The 20,555-nt window shown below is 38.5% G+C and overlaps 1 protein-coding gene across 1 annotated transcript in view; it reads left to right on the forward strand.

Moving 5' to 3' along the window:
• colgalt1b (collagen beta(1-O)galactosyltransferase 1b) overlaps window positions 1-20,555 on the forward strand; it is a 39,124-nt gene that overhangs the window by 16,436 nt on the left and 2,133 nt on the right. Inside the window, exons 2-11 of the mRNA XM_057844228.1 lie at window positions 2,472-2,582; window positions 2,669-2,786; window positions 3,343-3,477; window positions 5,613-5,817; window positions 5,899-6,018; window positions 7,315-7,391; window positions 7,482-7,588; window positions 13,133-13,265; window positions 13,530-13,657; window positions 20,294-20,500. Coding sequence (XP_057700211.1) covers window positions 2,472-2,582; window positions 2,669-2,786; window positions 3,343-3,477; window positions 5,613-5,817; window positions 5,899-6,018; window positions 7,315-7,391; window positions 7,482-7,588; window positions 13,133-13,265; window positions 13,530-13,657; window positions 20,294-20,500 — 1,341 coding nt within the window. The remainder of the gene's footprint in view (window positions 1-2,471; window positions 2,583-2,668; window positions 2,787-3,342; window positions 3,478-5,612; window positions 5,818-5,898; window positions 6,019-7,314; window positions 7,392-7,481; window positions 7,589-13,132; window positions 13,266-13,529; window positions 13,658-20,293; window positions 20,501-20,555) is intronic.

The raw sequence follows: 20,555 nt of genomic DNA on the forward strand, positions 1-20,555 counted from the left end.
TTTTGATTGATTTTTTAAAAAATCTATATTTTGAAGCAACTTATTTTTTGATTGACTAATAAAGACAAAAATGTCCTAGCCAAAATGTGGCCCAAAACGAATCTACATTACTTCAATCAAAAAAGTTGCTTCAATTAAAAAATAAATAAATAAATAAATAAATCAAAGAAAAATAGCTTTCACATGCATTTTTTTAGTTTCAATTTTATTCCTGCATTCAAACACTTAAAAAAAATATATATATATATATCGAAGCGACATTTTTTTGGTTGAAAATATATATATTTCGATTGAAGCAACTTTTTTTGTTGTTGTTGTTGAAGCAACTTTTTTTTGATTGAATAGTAAAGACACAAATCTACCTCCACATGGCTTCGCCCAGGGGACACAATTTTTGACCGGGGTAACTACATTGGCACGACACCGGCGGGCATACCCTATTCAATGGATGACGATCTTGCCGAAAAGTATTGCCTAAGCAGCCTGATTTATAATTCTCCTCAAGAATGATGGAAAAATCGCTCATTGTCAACTAAGCCTGTCGCAATATGCAATAATTCCATTTATTGCACGGTAAGTAAAAATGAAGGCGGTAATTTTTCCACTGCGATTTATCGCCTCGCGTGCACGTGTGTGCGTGCGTCCGGCTGACGTGCTGTTAAAAGTTCGGCTTCCTTGTTACCAACTACGCAAAATGCATTTTCGTTCTGGTTCCGGCAAAAAATAGCGCCGGAGCCAATTTGTTCCCATGATATCCTATTGTTCAACGTATAACGGCCGCTTCACTGCTCCGGATTGACTGTGGACCATCCCCGGCGTGCCAGAGCCCGCCGGATGGTTTAGGCTATTTTTTAGTTTAGTGCAGGTGGAGAAAAAAAAAAAGAAATGGTGACGCTTACCATTGAAATTAAGATGTGAATGATAGCAAAATATAAGCATGGTGTGTGCATCCATGAACTGGGTCGACAATAGGGCTGTAGCATGTCGATCTCGGCCGGCGGTCCTCCGTTCGCCAGTCTTTATAAGTTAAGGTGATAGTTCTTATTGTGGTAACATCGCCAAAGAAATCGCCAGCTTCGCCAGGTTTCTAATCATTCATTCCATCAACTCGCCGAGTGTCCACTGCTGTTGAAGCCAGGATCGAAACAGAAAGTAAAATAGCGCTCCCCTGCACACCGTCAGCCCCGCGGTGCATTCAGGTACAGCAAAAAAGGTCCGCCACATTAGAATCTGATTCGTTACATTATGACAGGTACTGTCCTGTATCATTATTATTATTGCTGTAATTATATTACTGTTATTCTGATTTTTATTTATATTTTATTTGTTTTGCTCTTTGTAATTGCTATTTGCAATAGTAACAGCAGTATTTATTAAGGATGTACTGTGGGTTTTTAGGCTGTGGAACGAATTAATGGAATTATAATGTATTCTTATGCGAAAATCCTGCTCGACATACGACCATTTCGACTTACAAACAAGCTCCTGGAACGAATTAACTTTGTATGTAGAGGTACCACTGTATTACACACATTACATCTGCCATAGCAGAAGCTATGAGGGGAAAAGTTTTCATTTGCCTAGATGCTTAAATTATTTAGTGGAATTTTATTTTTTTTCTTAAAAAAACAGATTTTATTTATTCTGCGTTTCTGTGCAGTATTAATATTGTTGTCTTTTTACTTAAAAGAGGCATGGTCTATTGTTTTTAGTTGTGATTTCTTAAAAAGTATTTTTTAGTTTAAGAGTAAATATTTATTGCGTTCAAATGGGTGTACGTGATCTATTAATATATGTATTCTCACAGTGTTATTGTCATTGTTTTTTTTTTTTTCAATTTGGGGGGTGCAATAATATCGCATATCGCAATAATTTATGAAATAAATTATCGCACACTAAAATTTGTTATCGCGACAGGCCTGTTGTCAACTTATTACTATAAATACTGACACCACGTTTCAAGGTCATCAACATGTTGTGCCCCCCCTGCCCCAAAAGTCAAACTCCGCCTATGACTGTAATTTTGGCAAATATTGTCCAAAGTATGGAAATTCTATCGTATCGTAATGAAATTGCGATTTACACACCTACTCTATGTAGTAATTATCACATCATGAGACCCTTCTTGCTGTTGGTGGTGTCCAATCCTGAAGTCATTGTAATACACACAGCTGGAGCAGGACAGAAAACAATAGGGGCGCTTCGGGCGTTTGTGTTCCAGACTAATGAGGTGATTATATTACTCTACTGTGATTGATATGGTGCTCCAAATTCAGTCATTGAACCGGTGCAGCCAAATTATATCACTGTAGAATCGTTTTTATGAAGACTATATTTTATAAGGAGGCATTTTAATTATGCATCAGCACTTGTGCTCTTCCAACGTATTTAATCAGAGCATCCCTACAAAGTGTCTGGTGTTGCATGCGCTTTTCTCTGAAAAACATGGCTCTTTCCTCACCTTGCCACAGGGTGGCGACAGATCACAACATAGATAATACTACTTCCATCCTTCGAGAGTGGCTCATCAAGGTGCAAAATGACTACCACTATGTGGAGTGGAGACCTGATGATGGATCCAGGTAATTTTGCCTCATGAGTATGTGAAAGTGAGTGAGTCAGCGAGTGTCCGAGCTCTTAACAGCAGTGTTATCTGATCCCGCCTTAGTGCCTTTGAGGATGAAGTGGGGCCCAAACATTGGAATAATCTTCGTTATGAACATGTAATGAAGCTTCGTCAGGGGGCATTGGACTCGGCCCGTGAAATCTGGGCTGACTACCTCCTGGTATGTTGTCAATCATTCAACATCCTGATAGAGCTGATTTTGTTACGCACTCGTCATGATGCATAAATTAATCGCTAGACATCTGTACAAATTGAATTTAAATTAAGTCATATGAAATGTGTGAAAAATACTCAGTCTCACAGAGGCAGTTTAAATTGTAATGCATAGTTACTGAATGTCTTGCTTTCTGTTAATTGCAAAATCGATCGAAATGGTCAGGCACAATATTTCTTAGTGAAAAATGAGCCGCAGAGTGTTTAGACATATATTTAGTCACGCATTTTGTTCTAGGACATTTATATGGAAAAAATTGTGGTAACCAAGATTTTTGGCAGCGGGCGGGAAACCTTATATCATGTTGCTATGGTTACCTGTGTCAAAATGCACCCTTTTTTTGTGAGAGCTCCTTGCATATTTGATATGGTTCCCAGCCAGACACATTTTCAGCCAATTCAGTTGTTGTATAAGAATTTAAAGTGGTTCCAAAAGCAGAAAAGTGTTCTTTTTATGAAAGAGGTGTGTTCACTTGCAGAATCACAATTTTTTATGTTCGCAGGTGGCCGACTGTGACAACCTGCTCACCAACCCGGATTTGTTGTGGAAACTGATGATAGAAAACAAAACCATTGTTGCACCGATGTTGGAGTCCAGAGCTGCATACTCCAACTTCTGGTGTGGCATGACTTCACAGGTAATGTTGATGGTCATTTTGGAGCAATTCACATTGCGCATTTATCACATTGACTTTCTATGTCCTTCAAATTTGAAAGATTAACTTTGTGAAATTGGAAACGAGCAGTAAATGCTGTTTTAGAGTCCAGTACATTCCTCTATGTAGGCTAAACAGTGAATTTCCTCTTCTGCTGCCCATGTCGTGCAAAAATATGTTGGGCGTATTGACAGTGGCGGACTTGGCAATTTTGGGGCCTAAGACGAACATATCCAGGGGCCCTCTTCATGGGTCAGGGGTTAAAAAGGTGAGAAGGGTGTGGAGGAAATATTTCCTAAACGACAAATTTTCTCCTGATTAGTCAGCCGACTAGTTTTACGATTGGTCGACTAATCTAATAATTTTATTTTTTATTAATTTAGCAATGAAATTTTGTTGACGCTTATTAATTCACAAAACTATTTTGGAACACTTAAATTCTTTATTAAAGTACAAATAATCATGTAAATAACAATAATTAATGACAAATAAACAAAGAGGTTAAATGCTGATAGCATTTATTAGTGCAAAAGAATGGAAAGTAAACAGATTCACAACACTGACTATGCCTTTCCAACATTATTCAAAACATTTCTTAAAAAAAAAAAATCTAGCATTATTATTATTATAATAGTATACTACTATGTATAATAGTTATAATTATTCATTGCCAATCATATTTGTCATAAAGTGTCATTTGAAAGCTATTCTTAGTGTAGAATCTGTATTCTGTAGTATTTATTCAACATATTTTATATTAATTCTGAAGTATGTGGGATTAACTCAAAAAATCGTTATTTATATGACGAACATGACGTGCTTTTATTTTGAAATGTTCACCGGAGGTACGCTCGCTAAACCGCTAACCGAAAGCTTTACACTCCGTAAAAAAACATTCTTCGTCATTGCTTGTGGTGTCACTAATAGATTTAATTTTTTTTTCGTTAGCAAATGCTGTTAACCAGCTGTTGAGTGTTATTGTATGACTGATTGGAACTGTACTGCATTGTTTCGCCACAGGGTGTGCTATCGTGTATTTTATGTTCGGTGTTAAGAAGAAGAATAAAGTTAAAAGAGGCATTAGAGGCCTCTTCTCAACTTCTTCCTCACTGCACTTTGGCTCTCATGGAGAGCACGTTCGCTCATGTGTTTGAAATAAACGATAGTCAACGTGCAAAGTAGCCAGTGAGCTGTAAAAATAGCGAGCTTAGTGGTGTGAAAAATGCGGGAAAGCTAAGTGAAGCTAATGAACAGCTAAGTGGAGCTAAGCGATGCTAAACGGAGCTAAGCGAAGCTAAACGGCGCTAAATGAAGCTAAGCAACTGATACTCAGTCCGTCGTCGTGGAACAGTCCATTGTAGTGCGTGAGAGGGGGAGAGATAATATAAATGCAACATTCAAATGGCTTTCTTTTTTGTTTTGTTATTTGTTTGTGTGGTATGCTGACATAATTATACATGACGAATAGTTGGGAGTGCTGCTGGCTCCGGTGGCCCCCTTGCTTGTTGGGGCAAGGACAGCTGGTTGGGGGCCCCCTACTGTTTGGGGGCCTAAGGCGATCACCTACTTCGCCTGAATAGTAGATCCGCCTATGCGTATTGATTTTGGTGAAGAAAATGGGACATTCCAGGGACAAATAGTTATTTACAGATTGCTGCAAAATGAAAATATTCAACATGAAAGCTAGTAAATATTCCTGAGCCAAAAAAAAATACATCAAGTAAGCTTGTTTCTAAAAGAAATTAGCATTTGATGCTGTAGGCCCTTTAACGCCCATCTGCACATAAATATGTTTAGTCAAAAAGGAAAAATTCTTAGGCACTGGGCGTGAGTCGGAATTCCAGACAAAGAAATCTCCTCCGTATTTCCGAAGCAGATGTTCAGCTGCAGCAAAGGAAATTATGGTCATCTTATACAAACTTGTTACTTGTTGTAATTCTGATGGTTTACTTTGGTCCATTTTATAAAGATACATCTGCCTCTTGGCATTTCAGTCAACAAGAGAACCTTTAAATATTTAATCTGTGAGTACTCTATTAAGTGTGCTTTTGGACAGAAGAAATATTTCTTTGGCACACTTGGTAAATTTGCCCAAATGTGTGAAACCATCTTCGCAGGGCTACTATAAGCGAACGCCAGCGTACATACCAATCAGGAAGCAGGAGCGTCTCGGGTGCTTTGCCGTGCCGATGGTCCACTCGACGTATTTGGTGGATTTACGGAAGGAAGCCTCTCGACAACTGGCTTTTTACCCACCGCACCCGGAGTATAGCTGGGCCCTCGATGACGTCATCGTCTTTGCCTACTCTGCTCGCATGGCGGGTGAGATGGATGCGATACCCTGGGGGGTAAATAAGTGACATGTCAGATTCTGCATTGACTGTCATCATCTGTTGTTGTCAGACGTTCAGATGTTCGTGTGCAACAAAGAAACCTTTGGATATTTTCCTGTGCCCATGCGTTCCCACGCGACCTTGCAGGATGAAGCAGAAAGCTTTTTGCATACTCATCTTGAGATCATGGGTGAGTTCAATGTCATTGTAAAATAAAAATACAGTGGTGCCTCTACTTACGAAATTAATTGGTTCTGGAAGCTGTCTTGTAACCTGAAAATCCCAGAAGTAGAGATGCATTTTCCATGTAAGTGCCCTAATCCGTTTCAAGTAGTGCTGCAACGATTAATCGATTAACTCGAGTAATTCGAAAAGAAAAAAGCTGCGTCGAGTATTCGTTTAATTAGAGTGGCGTTGTAATGGTTAGTTTTAAAAGTGTTTGCATTTAGTTTTATTGATTTCGGTGGATACACTGCCCTCTATTGGCAACAGTGAATATTACATAAAACATTTACCGTGGGTGAAGCCAGCAAATTTTTGTTTGAGCTAATGTTTTTTTAATGCCTTCGTAATTTAGTTTATAGGTATATTTCGCCATTTTTTTGTGGGAATATGTGTGTGAACGATTAGTTGAGAGCATTGTTTAAAAAAAAGTTTGCATTTTATAGCATTTCGGCTAGCGGAATTTTGCTATGCAAGTTGGCCAAGGATTCTTTTGCTGTACTTAGATCCTTATTTATTTATTTTTTTGTTGGGGTGGGGGGGTTCCACCAAAAAATCACTAATGCATTAGACCTTTTGGGTAAACTCTACTGTCGACCCTATTGGACCCACAAAAAATTGACAGCAAATTAAGACCCACAAAATCAACACCATTAATTGAGTTCCTATTGACACCTCACAAAAAGATCTGCAATGGCAGTTCCCTATGACATATTCAAATACAAGATTCACATCTTTGTCTGATCACATCATTATCACCATTTCAACAGTAACTGACACTGCACAAGTGCACAATTTTAGCCAAAACTTGTCTATCAGTATAAGGGCCTACGCAATTTCAGAAATTGCATTTTCTGGCGAGTACTATACATTTACCACGCTGGCAGTGATTGAGTTAAAGGGAATTTATTTATCATTACTGAAATAGTTTTAAAGCCTCCAGTTTTCTCCAGTTTTCAACATCGAAAGACAATTACAGAAAATAATAAATTATGCATTATGCACTACAGAAAGCTGCTCTGGAGTTCATTAGAGCATGCAGTGAATAATTTTGATTGGGTTTTTAATTGTACAGACTGAAACGCTCTCTAGTCATTATGTTTTATATACCACTCGATATGTAAACAACCACAGAGGAAAAAAACACAAGTGAAAAATGATAATACATTTACCTTTGCATTGCTTGCTTTGACTATGGAACTTTAGGCTTTATTTTGGGTGCCTCTAATTCATTACACATTCTTTTTGTATGCTATTTTGAAAGTGAAAAATCCTCCACTGGAATATTCCAGCTTCCTGACTCTTCCTCCTAAGCAGCCGAGCAAGATTGGCTTTGATGAGGTACAGTTTTGTCCTTCCCGCACAGTCTTAAAAACAAAAAGACACCTCGTCAGAGCACATTTGTGATGTTTTGCGTTTGCATACATGCAGGTATTCATGATAAATCTGGTGCGGAGAGCTGACCGGCGTGAACGCATGCTGCGAACTTTACACGAGATGGAGCTCAGCTGTAAAGTTATTGCCGCTGTGGACGGCAAGTATGTTTTTTCATCTTCTTTATTCTTCTTCACAGTCCCAGCGTCTGTCGTCATTTGCTGTGACATGCAAGGAGGCGGGGCTAAGAGTGTACTAGCATTTGGGAATTGCATTAGCATTACATGAATTGGGTATTTTGATATTGAAAATACCTGTACATGACAGACAATACAAGAGTTTAGTAAATCATTTTTTTACCTTTGTGAAGTAAGACCCCTATCATAGGATAATGTATATAAACATTATGTCAATCGTTTGTGCTAGTTTGAGCTGTAATATTTTTTTTTGTGCTGCAATGCTTTTGTAGATATTCTGCTTTTAGTTTGAAGGGATGACGTCACACAGCCGCCCCCCCCCACTTATTGCAAAATGGACCCGAAGTGGTACTGTTCGTTTGTGCTGCGTTGTGCTAGTTTGCGCTTTTAAAAATTTTCATTAGTGTTGCTATTGTTTTATATATATTGAGGTACAGGTAGTGCCCGGTTTACGACTTCCGTTCCTGTGCTGACGATGTAACCGCGTAAGTCGGAATTAACCCTTCCAATGCCTCTAAACACCCTCCCCCAAAAAAAACAAAACAAAAAAAAAACAATCCAATAATATGTATTATATGTAGTGCTGTCAAATTAATCGCGTTAACAGGCGGTAATTAATCACGTTAAAATATTGAATTAACTGTTCATGCGTTGCCTCAAACAGTTTACAATCATGCCGTTTTAGCACACTGAGAGCGAAAAGGAAGAGAAATGCGAGTGGACACAGGCGTTCATTGGACCACGCCTTTTAAAGGCTTAAGCTTTGGCAACTCTTTCACAACAAATACAGTATAAGTATTGTGGCAAACGACGTGGGAAAGAATGACAGGAGACAATCTGTATACCATTTGCAGCCAGCACTGACAGTCCTGGTTGCCCAACTTCCCATCATGCATTTGGGCGGAACAGTTAAGTCGCTACAGTATCATTTAGTGAAAGCACAACAAAAATAATATTCCTATCTCTCAAAAAAAATAATGTTCACAAAAAGATAAGCGCTCAATGCTAAAAGAACTGGCATTCCCAATCAAAATAGCTCTGCAAAATACACATAAAACTTACTCAGACTTTGCCTTGGCTAGATCTCTAATTAATTTAAAACTCGCCATTTACACCTTGTGGTGTATTACAATCACCACAACTAAAAAAAAAAACTAAACCAAAACTATTCGTTTATTTTTTTATTGAAAATTTTACAAATTCTATTAAAATGAAAACATTAACAGGGGTTTTAATATAAAATTACTATAACTAGTACTCAAATTTATTTATCTAAGAATCTTAATAATGTTAAAGCCATCTTGTGGATTTATTGTTATAATAAACAAATACAGTACTTATGTACAGTATGTTAAATGTTTTTGTCCGTCTTGTGTCTTCTTTCCATTCCAACAATAATTTACAGAAATGTATGGCATATTTTAGAGATGGTTTGAATTGCGATGAATTACGTTTAATTAATTTTTAAGTTGTGATTAACTCGATTAAAATTTGAATCGTTTGACAGCCCTAATTATATGACATTGTACTGTCGTCACTAAGACATTGGAGCAAAGTCCTAGCTAGACAGTGAGCTAAACTCCGAGAGGACGATGTCAGATGTCCGTGTGGTTTGCTGACTTTATCCAGCTGCTCATGACATCAACACTTGCAGAATGAAATCAGTCTCATCTTTAATAACAGCAATTCAAATTTGCGTTTACAAGTAGCTGCTGATACAACAATAACAAACGATTAGCATGTGTCAGTTAGCGTCGGCACGTGATAAAAAACAATCACATAAACGCGGCTCAAGTATTCGACCACAATTAAAAACGCACAATAAACAGTACGAAAGGGGTCATATACAGCCGTCGCCTCTGGATGCTTCACAAGCATCCATGCATGTGTGCGCAGGCTGTCAGCTCGCTCACTCTGCTGCGCTCTTCCCAATTTGTGCGTGTGTGGTGTGGAATAGAAATTACAAGACGTTGTAAAGTCTAAATCACGTAAGTCGGGTACGTCGTAACCCGGGGACTACCTCTATTCATTTCGAGGGATGACGCCACCTCAAATGGACTTAAAGTGGTGTCGTTCGCTTATGCTAGTTTTTGCTGTAAAATGATTAGTTTGTGCTGCTATCGTTTTGTAGATTGAGATATTCATTCTGAGTGATGATGTCATTCGCAGCCCCCGATTTACTGCAAAATGGACCCAAAGGGGTGTTGTTCGTTTGTGCTAGTTTGTGCTGCAAAGGTTTTGTTAGTGCTGCCACGGTTTTCCAGTTATTGGCAAATTTTTTTTTAAGATCATCAAGTGTTCAGCTGTAGTTTTTTTAGGTCATTTTCATTCAGTTTAACTGCTCATCCTCAACCCCCCCCCACTCTATGGAGGACCAGGAGTGCAAAAATTAAATTAATAAATACACAATTAAATGAATGCTTCTATTTCAATGATTATTTATTTATTTCAATATTTGTTTTAACATTTATTTCAATATTTATTTCGATTTAATTTTTTTTCACTTTGTATTTATTTTCAATTTTAATTTATTTCAGTATTCATTTTTTCACTTTTTATTGATTTAATTATTTATTTAATTATTTCAACATTTATTTCCATATTTATGTATTTCAACATTTGTGTTTTTATTCCAACATATATTTATCTATTTCCACATTTATATATTTATTTCAATTCCCCCTGTTCCCCCTGTCGCTGCATGAAATAATTTTATCTGTCATTGGCTTATCAAACTCGGTGGGCGGGCGTGAACTAGGTGGGGTTTGATTTGAGCGAGTGGAGCTGCATGGCTCTGGAGTCAAGATAGTGCTCCTTCCCAACATGGCAGCGATTGCTGTGGTTCTGCATGAGCTTTCTCGGGATTTAATAACGGACATGTTAGACTTAGCAGAACACGTTGACGCAGGAAATTCGGACCCTGAGCAAGTGGCTTACAAAGCACAGCGGTTTATTTCTCATTAGGTAATTTCCTTCGCAGGCCACTCAAAATGATGTGGCGAGCCGGATCTGGCCCCCGGGTCTTGAGTTTAACACCTGTGCCTTAGAGTATATTTTGCCTCTCTAATTAACTCATTTGCTCCCAAAAACGTATAAATACGTTCTATTTTTAACTGTTTAAGTGTCCCAAAAACATATTTATACGCCTTTTACGTTTTTTTTCCACAAGAGACATCTCTAGGTTCTGCTGCAACTTTGCTCCAAAGCACAATGGTCAAAATTCATTTTAAAGCAATTAGACTGGCCACTGGAGGGCAATAGCGCATTTGGTAAGAAGTCATATGTCAGGAAAAGGAAGTCGGAAGAAACAAGAAGCGTGAGAAAAATATGGAGAACGACCTAGCCGCAAACGCGTAAGGCCAGACCAGTTCCCCCCCAGGAACACAACATGCCCTACACAAGCTCCCCAGGTGAACTCTGCCATGAGGCAGCGGTCACCACTAGAGCTGGGAATCTTTGGGCACCGAACGATTCGATTACGATTACGATTCAGAGGCTCCGATTCGATTATAAAACGATTATTGATGCACCCCCCTCCTTTTTAAAAAATTTTTTTTTTTTTTAAGTTTTGTACATTACTTCCAAAATTGTTCAAAAATACTCTCAGGCTAAACCAAACTACTATTTCAATATCAAGTTAGCATATAGCAGTAAACAAATATACAAAAATAACATTAAATACAAAAACTCCAGTCCCCATTCTGTATCAGCAGCTTTAAACTACATTCAATTAATTTAATGTTGTGAATCAACCGTTAAAGTTGTTAAAATTGCTCCCGTTATTCCATAATTTCGCTTTTGTCTACTTTCGACATGTGAAAGTTTTAAAACTATTTTAAAGATAGATTCAAGTCAATATTTTACCCATTTAGGAGTATTTTAGATAAAAAGTTATTAGGTTTGCTTGGAAGGTTCGCTACAACAGCCTTGCAGGGAAGTGTACTGCTTTAAGATGGCGGCCGTTTACTAATGCCCGCATCTAGCTTTTTGTAGATGTGCTGCTAACGCTACCGGATCTATAATGCATCTAGTCCTATATAAATGATATCTATCGTAACATTATGTGGCTGTACTTTGTAGCAGCTTTTCGGCAGCAGTCAGGTATGTTGTTGTGTTTTTTTTATCTCGTGGCATGAGTTGAGCTAGAGCCGCGAGTTGAGCATTGGCATTACCCGAGGGGCCGGGTAATGAGAAGCATGATGTTTAGCTACTCTCGCTCTGTTCCGTCCCGAAGACCGCACGGCGCGCTGAGTGTGTTGTACTTCCGCTTTACTTGGCATATTTCAATAATCGGAATTTGGATGTTTGTGAATCGTTCTCAAATCTTCCACAGCTGAATTGCGAATAATCTAAGAATCGGAAATTTTGCACACCTCTAGTCACCACACAGGTCCCCCCCAGAATCCACCCACACAGGACGCCAGGCCCAACCCGATGTAACGGAATGAATGGTCGGGTCGGCGTGGCCGGGGTGCTGGTGGAAGACGACCGAACCGATGACCAGGAGGACATCCAGGATGCCAGGTGTGGGAAGTCCGAGCAGGACGACCGGGAGGACGTCCGGGACGCCAGGCGATGAACGACCAAGCGTGACGACCAGGAGGACGTCCAGGACGCCAGGCGGCGAACGAATGAGCAGAACAATCGGGAGGACGTCCGGGATGCTAGGCGTTGGACGACCGAGCAGAACGATCAGGATCACCAGTGTAGCGGATGATGTTGTCGAGTCCGTGTTGCTCGTTGAGTAGAGTTCGCTTTGCTGTCTTCGGCCGCTCGTATCTCTCGTGACTCTCTAGTGTCTCGTGACTTAGCCGGAAACGCGCGCAACAGCGTCATCTCTCAGTTCAATAGTTTAGTTACATGTAAATAAATTGTTACTTTGCTATCAAAAGCTCTATTTGTCTTGTTGTTTATGTTATTTTGTAGAAGGAAAACATGATTCAGACGTTTGGGATGTCACAAAAGCAAAAAATAGCTGTGTTAAAGTCAAAGTTCTGTTTGAAATGTGTGCTTTTACAAAAAGTTCAATTTCTCTGTTTTTTTCATCAGAAATTGGAAAATTGCTCAAACTAAGCTGTTTTCTAATGGAAAAAGATATGAACTAACTTTTTTTCCCTCTGAAAAAAGAGAGTCTAATCTTTCTTTTGGTGGGTTCCATGTTTATATAGCAATAGATCAGAATTTTCTGTGGGCCTTGCAAAATCAGTCAAAATCCAGTAAAACGGCCGGGAGCCAAAGGGGTTGCTCCGGTGAAAATGGCTGGGAGTGAATGAGTTAAGATGAAACATGAATTTTGAATCTACACCACTTCAATAATAATTTTAAACACATTCCTTTAGTTTCATTTAAAATGCTACACATTTCATACATTGTTTGTAAAAGATCTTAAAGATAATGCAGTATGTTCCTGTTTTTGCCAGTGTGGTCAAATTCCTCTGTAAAACAATCTCATTCAAGTGATGAATTATTCCAATCTGTAATCTCCTTATTCATCTCTTGTCTGTTCATCAGAGCTCTGAACAAAAGTGACATAGAATCTATGGGGATTAATATGCTGCCGGGATACAAAGATCCGTATCATGGTCGACCTCTCACCAAGGGGGAACTTGGTTGTTTCCTCTCTCATTACAACATCTGGAAGGAGGTGAGCGTTACATTACTGATTCTTAAAAATTAATAAATTTTAAGGCGTGTGTGAAGAATATGTCATATTGTTCTACAATGTATCTTTATCAATTTATCTGTATCAATTTAGCAAGCGATGTAAGCATTCGACGAAACATACTACATAATAGCTCTCCAAATTTAACCATAACTACGATGTGGCTTGCAACAAAGATGAATTTGACACACCGCTTATCAAAGCATCTCATTGCCCGTGTTTGTATGCATGCATGTGCATGTGCAGATAGTGGATCGCGATCTGCAAACCTCCTTGGTCATTGAGGACGACCTGCGCTTCGAGGTGTTCTTTAAACGTCGTCTCCAGGCGTTGCTGCAGGAAGTGACGACACACAAGCTTGACTGGGATCTCATGTGAGTGTTGCTTCAGTCAGCGCAGTGAAAACTGTGTTAAAAATAGACAGGATTATTTCTCGCTGATACAAAGAAATCCCTCCATCTGTCATTTGCTGTTCCTCGACATTAGTGACCAGACAGTAAAATTACTGTGACCTACTCTGTTTGCATCAATGAGCACCACATATAGAATATCTATACAGTACTAATATATAAGTGGAACTTTGTGGGGGTGTGTTTGTGTGTGTTCATTCCCTTTGGCCTCTGAAACGGCTGGGCAGATTATGACGAAATTTTACACAGTTGTACTTTATGTTTCTGGGAGTATTCTTAGATGGCTTTGATCTCTGCAAGTCTCCATTTAGTGCGGAAAATTAATTCAAAACTCGAAAATTTTGCATTGAAAATCCCTGATTGTGGAGGCAGCAGCGCCGCCTTTTGGGCAAAAAACGCGTCTCTTGTTATTGCAACGTCGCAGTTGGCTTTCAAAATTTACGGTCACATATACAAATTTAAATGTCCTGTGATGATACATTGTGGCTTTGAGTACGCCACAAGAAGATTCTGGATTTTTGTTTTAAAAAAGTACAGTTTTCCGGTATATTACTAAGGGATTAATTTCGGATGGATATTCATACTGTAGCGACTGTTATTTATTATGTGTTACGTCCGCAATGGTTCATGCATAGACTTCACTTTCAGTTAATGGGAAACGAGGCACGGGGCCACTCCGTAGGTGGCCTATTTTCAGAAACTTAAAATTCAAATATTTTAAAAACCAAAGCCGCTAACGACCTAAAACCAAAACGGGCATCTCTTTTAGGCATATATGAGTGAATGAGTCTCCATGAGCAGTGGCATCAAAAATTCAAAGTCGTTCCCTAATAAAATCCCAATTAATTATTTTTATATAAGTACAGTAACAAAACTTAAAATGGCTATAAAATTCTCATTTTACGCTAGATGCAAACATCACCAAATGCAGAGATATTAACCTATATTTTCAGGAACAGTAGCAATATTAAAGAAATCATCATTAAAGAAATCAAGTTTTTGCCCGAAATGGCAGCAATTTTTTTTTTTTTTTTTTTTAATTAGAGCAATTTTGTTTTCAACAGCTAATAAATCACTCAGTTTTCACATCAGAAACTTAATACTTGAGGAAACATGCAGAATCATCTTAATTTTACTCAACACGAGCAAATTTTGCGTTTTTCTATATACAATCACAGTTTATTTAGGTTGAATTCCGATGTCCGATGTTCCGATTGCCTCAGCACGTATTGCCGGTTACCTGGCACTCGTTGTTTTTAGATTGAAATGATACATAAAATAAATCACATAAAAGCCTAATTTTCTTTTGTATGAGTGCAGAAATGTCTAAAGTACGAATTTTTTTTGCCAAAAAATGGGTAGTTGGCTGTAGACATGTGCCGGTTACCGGTTTCACGGTTTACCGTGGTGTGAAAACGTCGCGGTTTCAAAACCACTAAAATTTTCCGTCATACCTTAGGACGGTATTCGCTATTTTTCATGTGCCAAAATGCAGCCGAAGTGGCTTGGTGCGGCAGCGCTCACCCTTCCCCTGTTTGTTGCCGTGAGTGTCAGTGACGCTATTCTGCTAAACAGCCAGCAAACCCCAAAAACACCCTCCAAACACAAGGCGTACTTTTCTTCAATTTATTGAGCTCTCAAATCGTGCTTAAATATACAAATGAATACATTTAAAACGTTGTACAATTGTATTTTTCCACGTGTGATTAGGTTCAACAGGATAGCAGTAGCACCATTAAAAAGTTCGCCAAAAACAAAACACACATTTTCCTTTCAAATTCAATATACAAACTAACTAAAACTTACAAAGACGAATGTTAGCCTAGGCTAAGCTGGGATAGCAGCTTCGTCGAGATTTTATGTCTCACAGCCGCTGAGTGAGAAACAAGCTTGAGTGGAAGAAGGGGGGAAGAAAAAAGATCGCGTCAAAGATCGCTAATTGGGAAAGGAGGTCTCACTCCTTACTTTTTTTTTTTTTTTTTAGATGAAACCTTTCCTCAACAATATTTACATTTTAACTAATTCATAAAACTAACTTATACATTTTTAACTAACTTATTAACTTATGAATTCTTTGTTCTTTCTAACACAAAGGCATGGCATCATGTAGACTAGAGTTGACACAGTGGCTGAAAATGGCAAAACTTCACTTGAGCTCCCCCCCCTCAAAAAAAGTCATACAGTATATATTTTTAATTTTATTTAGAAGTGTTTTTACTTTTTTATAGCAATTATTTTGTTCTTACTCTAATATTGAGCAACTTGAGCTGTGGCTGTGGGTATAGTCTAGGTCAGGGGTTTTCAACCCAGTCCTCAAGGCACACTGTGGGTCCTGGTTTTTGTTCCAGCCGATCCAGCAGAGACAGTTGAACCAATGAGGCTTCTGCTAAAACAAGCCACACCTGACTGCAATCAACTGATTGCACTTGTAAAACACCAGATTGGGGAAAAAGTGTTGTCATCTTGTTTGGTAAGAATGAAATCCTGCACCCACAGTGTGCCTTAGTGGAATAGGTTGGGAACCCCTGGTCTAGGTTCTATTTATTTTAATTTTATACAAAATATTTGTTATTTTTTGTTAATTTATTTATTTTCACATTATATTCATGTTCCAATTTGCAAATATGTTTTGAAAAAAAAATCCTGTTCAATGGAAATTTTTTTTTTTTTTTTTCCTTTTTTTTTAAAAAATTAAAAAAAAACATACATCTCAAAATTTTGGAGCTGTAATTGCAATACGGTGATACCGTGAAACCGCGGTATTTTTGCTCACGGTTATCGTACCGTCAAAATCTCATACCGGCACATGCCTAGTTGGCTGAAAATTACCTGATTATTTGAATGTAAAGTCATGCTAATATGTATGGATACAAAATCCATCATGGCGACCATCACAAAACAAAGAGCTTTTTAAATTCTTGTAAATAAATGCGTAACTCTCAGTAAAACAATCTAGATTCTTGGTTAAAAGCAAAGAACTGGGCAGTTGTCATTCATTTTACATAAAAAGTTTAAGCTAAAGTTAGGCAAATTTTTTCATTTCATTTCATAACGTTTCAAAGTGCATGCATGGTGCTATCATATATAATAATTACTTTGAAACCTTGACCAAATCATTCTTGAGAGACTCCTGCCTGCTTGTGTGAACTAAAACTTTCGTCCTGTTTCCACCTAAATCCAGCGTTAGAATGCAACGTGTGTTTGAGTTTATTGCAGTGAAAGCTGCTACGACCCTCCGCCTGGCCCGGCCCAAAACCCTTGGCCCAATGTCTATAGTAAGGCTGTCCCAAACAACTAATTTCCTCCCGATTAGTGAGCTGACTATTTTTACGATTAGTCGAATATTTTTATTTTTTATTTATTTTTTAAATAATTTAATAATTAATTTTTTGTTGAAGCTTTTTAATTCACAAAAAACATTTTGGAATGCCTAAATTCTTTATTAATGTACCATAAATATCAATAATAAATCACAAACAAGGAGGTCAAATGCTGCCTGCATTAACCAGTGCAAAAAATGTAAACGGAAACAATGTGACGTCCTTTTTAACAGGGGTCAAAACAATTCTTCCTCTTTTTGTGGTATGTCTATATTGTTCTAAATAGGGATGTCCCGATCCAGGTTTTTGCACTTCCGATCCGATACCGATATTGTTTTGCCCTTCCGATCTGATACCGATACTGGCCGATACCAATACCGACCTATCTGAGCATGTGTTAAACTTTAAAGTTATTTAGCCTCCTTACTTAGTTGTCAGACTCATGTTGAAAAAGCTTTTAGTACCCTTGATAACAACTAGCCTGCTGAATTAGGTGAGTTTGAATAACAAACAACGGTTGGTAACAAAAAACTGACCTGTTTATTCAGTGACAAACACAAAACATTATAAATAACAAACAGAAATGGCATAGTCAGTCAGTAAAATGTGCAAATAATATTGTAAACGGTCTTAAAAAAGCAAAACACACCACAAATCCCACAAATCCCGCAAGCTATTAGATGCTTTTAATGTTTCGTGCATTGGTTACAAAAATTGTATAAAAAGCCTCTCAGGTTTAAATAAACTACTATTTCAGTATCAAGTTAATATTTTAAAACAGTAAATAAAATACTCAAGTCCCCATTCTGTATCAGCAGCTTTAAACTACATTCAATTCATTTAATTTTGGAATCAACTGTTAAAGTTGTTAAAATTGCTCCCGTTATTCCATAATTTCCCTTCTGTCTACTTTCGACATGTGAAAGTTTTAAAACTGTTTTGAAGATAGATTCGAGTCAAGATTTTGCCGATTTAGGAGTATTTTAAAGTATTTTAAAGATAAAAAGTTAATTAGGTTCGCTTGAAAGGTTCACAACAGCCTACTAGGGAAGTCTTCTGCTTTAAGATGGCGGCTGTTTACTAACGCATCTGATTTTCAATACTTCAATGTTGCTAACGCAGTCGAGTCTGTCGTGTAGCATCTGGTTCTATATTCATATGATATCTATTATCTCCAGTAAAACGACGTTGACGTAGTTTGTTGCGGCTGTCAGCAGAAGTCAGGTATTCTTGTGTTTTTTATCCAGCAGCATGAGTTGAGCTAAAGCCGTGAGTTGAGCATTGTCATTACCCGGGTCTAAGACAAGTTATGTTTACTTTCGGGACGCAATGCGGTCAGTTTCTCATTGCGTCCCGAAACCGCACTGTGTATTAGTTCCGCTATACTTGACATATTTCAATAATCGGAATTTGGATGTTTGTGAATCGTTCTCTAATCTTCAGCGGCCGAATCGCATGTTGGATGGTGCGTCTTTACTCACGTGAGATAATGGCTCGTCATCCAGAATGAATTCTTCGGCAATGACTCTTGTTTTTTCCTGGGCTTTGGGACTGTCGAGTGCCAGTTTGTCACGCATAGCAAAAGTTTCTGCCAGTGTTAGTTTCGTAGGACCTTTCTTTTTGTCTTCGGTTTTCTTAACATACTCCTCATATTGTTTGTGGTGGTATTTCACTAAATGCTTGATGAGGTTGGTTGTATTGAAACTTCTTACAGCTTTACCACTACGCTTGACTTTATTGTGGCATATGTTGCTCTCTGCCTCTTCGTCTTTGTCGTCCTTTAAGGTGAAATGATCCCACACGGCTGACATTTTTACCGATAAAGTCTCTCGGTAAATTGGGAGACGGTAATGTAAATGTAGTGCGTTGAAGGTGTGCCATAGAATGCGGACTGGATTTTAGGGAAACTGAAGCAAAAACTGGAATGGATTATGTAAATCGGTGCGCTGGAAAACCCAGACCGGACTTAAAAAAAAAAAACTGGATCGGAACTCTGGATCGGAATTATTCCCGTGTTCCGATCCGATACCGATGCGCATTTTTTTGCCCATATCGGCGTCCGATCCGATCCAAATATCGGATCGGGACATCTCTAGTTCTAAATGTTAAAATGAATTGCAATGGGCCTCAAGTCCCGGAAAATCATTTTCAGAGTACTTTGTGTGAGTTCAAATGCTCTTTCTGGTGCGCATTCGGCATTTTTTGGGGGAGGGGAAAAACTGTTCAACTTTAGTTTCTTTTAACCTGAAAATAGATAAAGCAGAGGGCACACTGAAATATTGACAAAATTATTTTGAATGAAAGGCACACATAGTCATGATAAGAAAAATTAAATACATAGTATTAATTTTATAGTATACTACTTTATGTATATACACAATAATACTTTATAATATAAAGTAACTAACAATAGTGCAGTAATGGATTATAGTAAGCAGGCCAGTGATGCACGTTGATACGACGCACATAAATGCAACTTCAATTTAAAAAATCATTAGAAAGTTGTATGGACTTACAATCGGCTAGCTTGTTGTTTGTTGTTGTTTTCCAAAATTAAACCTGCGTGGCGGCGCTAGTGTTCGTTCATAGCCGACGTGCTACCGTGGTATGAGAGCTCAGCTTGGCAAAGAGTACACACGGTGGCACCCTCTATATTTTCCTTGAAATAATTCCAGTCTCTGGCCATTCTGGTCTGCTTTTTTGAATCGCGAGCGCCCGCCATTCTAAACTTTTTCAGCGTGTAATTTTTTTTTTTTTAACCCGTCATTACCTGCCGACGGTATGTTTTGCCCGTCGACGCATTTACGTCATCGATGATGTCGACAACGTCGACTAGTCGGGACAGCTCTAGTCTATAGGAGCTGTTTCGTCAACTGATAATGAAGTCTATGGTTCATGGGTAGTTGTCACAACCATGACTGAAAATGGTGGTTGCCGTTGTTATGTTCAGGTGTTTTCTGTTCAATAAAGGCGCCGTCTCTTGGGATTGTGCGGTGTATGGAGCACAAGTGTGAAACATAAAAACTGTCTCTCTTATTCTCCACATTGCTCGCCACAATACTGTACACAATGATGGAAAAGCGATTGTGCATTAACCCCTTTATGGTGTCCTTTCACGATTACTACATTACAGCTGCATCTGTAAGATACATGGCATTCACATTACACAAACCCGAGCAACGTCGGGCCATACTACTAGTAAATCAAATATGTGTGTTTTCTTTGTGTGTGTGAAGCGCTGTTCCAATATAACGTAGTCTTCCTCACTTTGCTCACGCAGTTATATAGGACGGAAGCGAATGCAGGTGGATCATCCGGAGAAATCGGTACCAAACGTTCACAATCTGGTGGAGGCCGACTACTCTTACTGGACTTTAGGATACATGCTGTCCTTGCAAGGCGCCAAAAAGCTCCTTAAAGCTGAGCCTCTGAAAAAGATGCTTCCTGTTGATGAGTTCCTTCCTGTCATGTTCGACAAACACCCCGTGTGAGTACAACCTATTCCTTGTGCTCCTTGATTTATTGGTTTGTGCCTTAGCAAC

The sequence above is a fragment of the Corythoichthys intestinalis genome, chromosome 8, assembly GCF_030265065.1.
Source record: "Corythoichthys intestinalis isolate RoL2023-P3 chromosome 8, ASM3026506v1, whole genome shotgun sequence".
Taxonomy (NCBI): Eukaryota; Metazoa; Chordata; class Actinopteri; order Syngnathiformes; family Syngnathidae; genus Corythoichthys; species Corythoichthys intestinalis.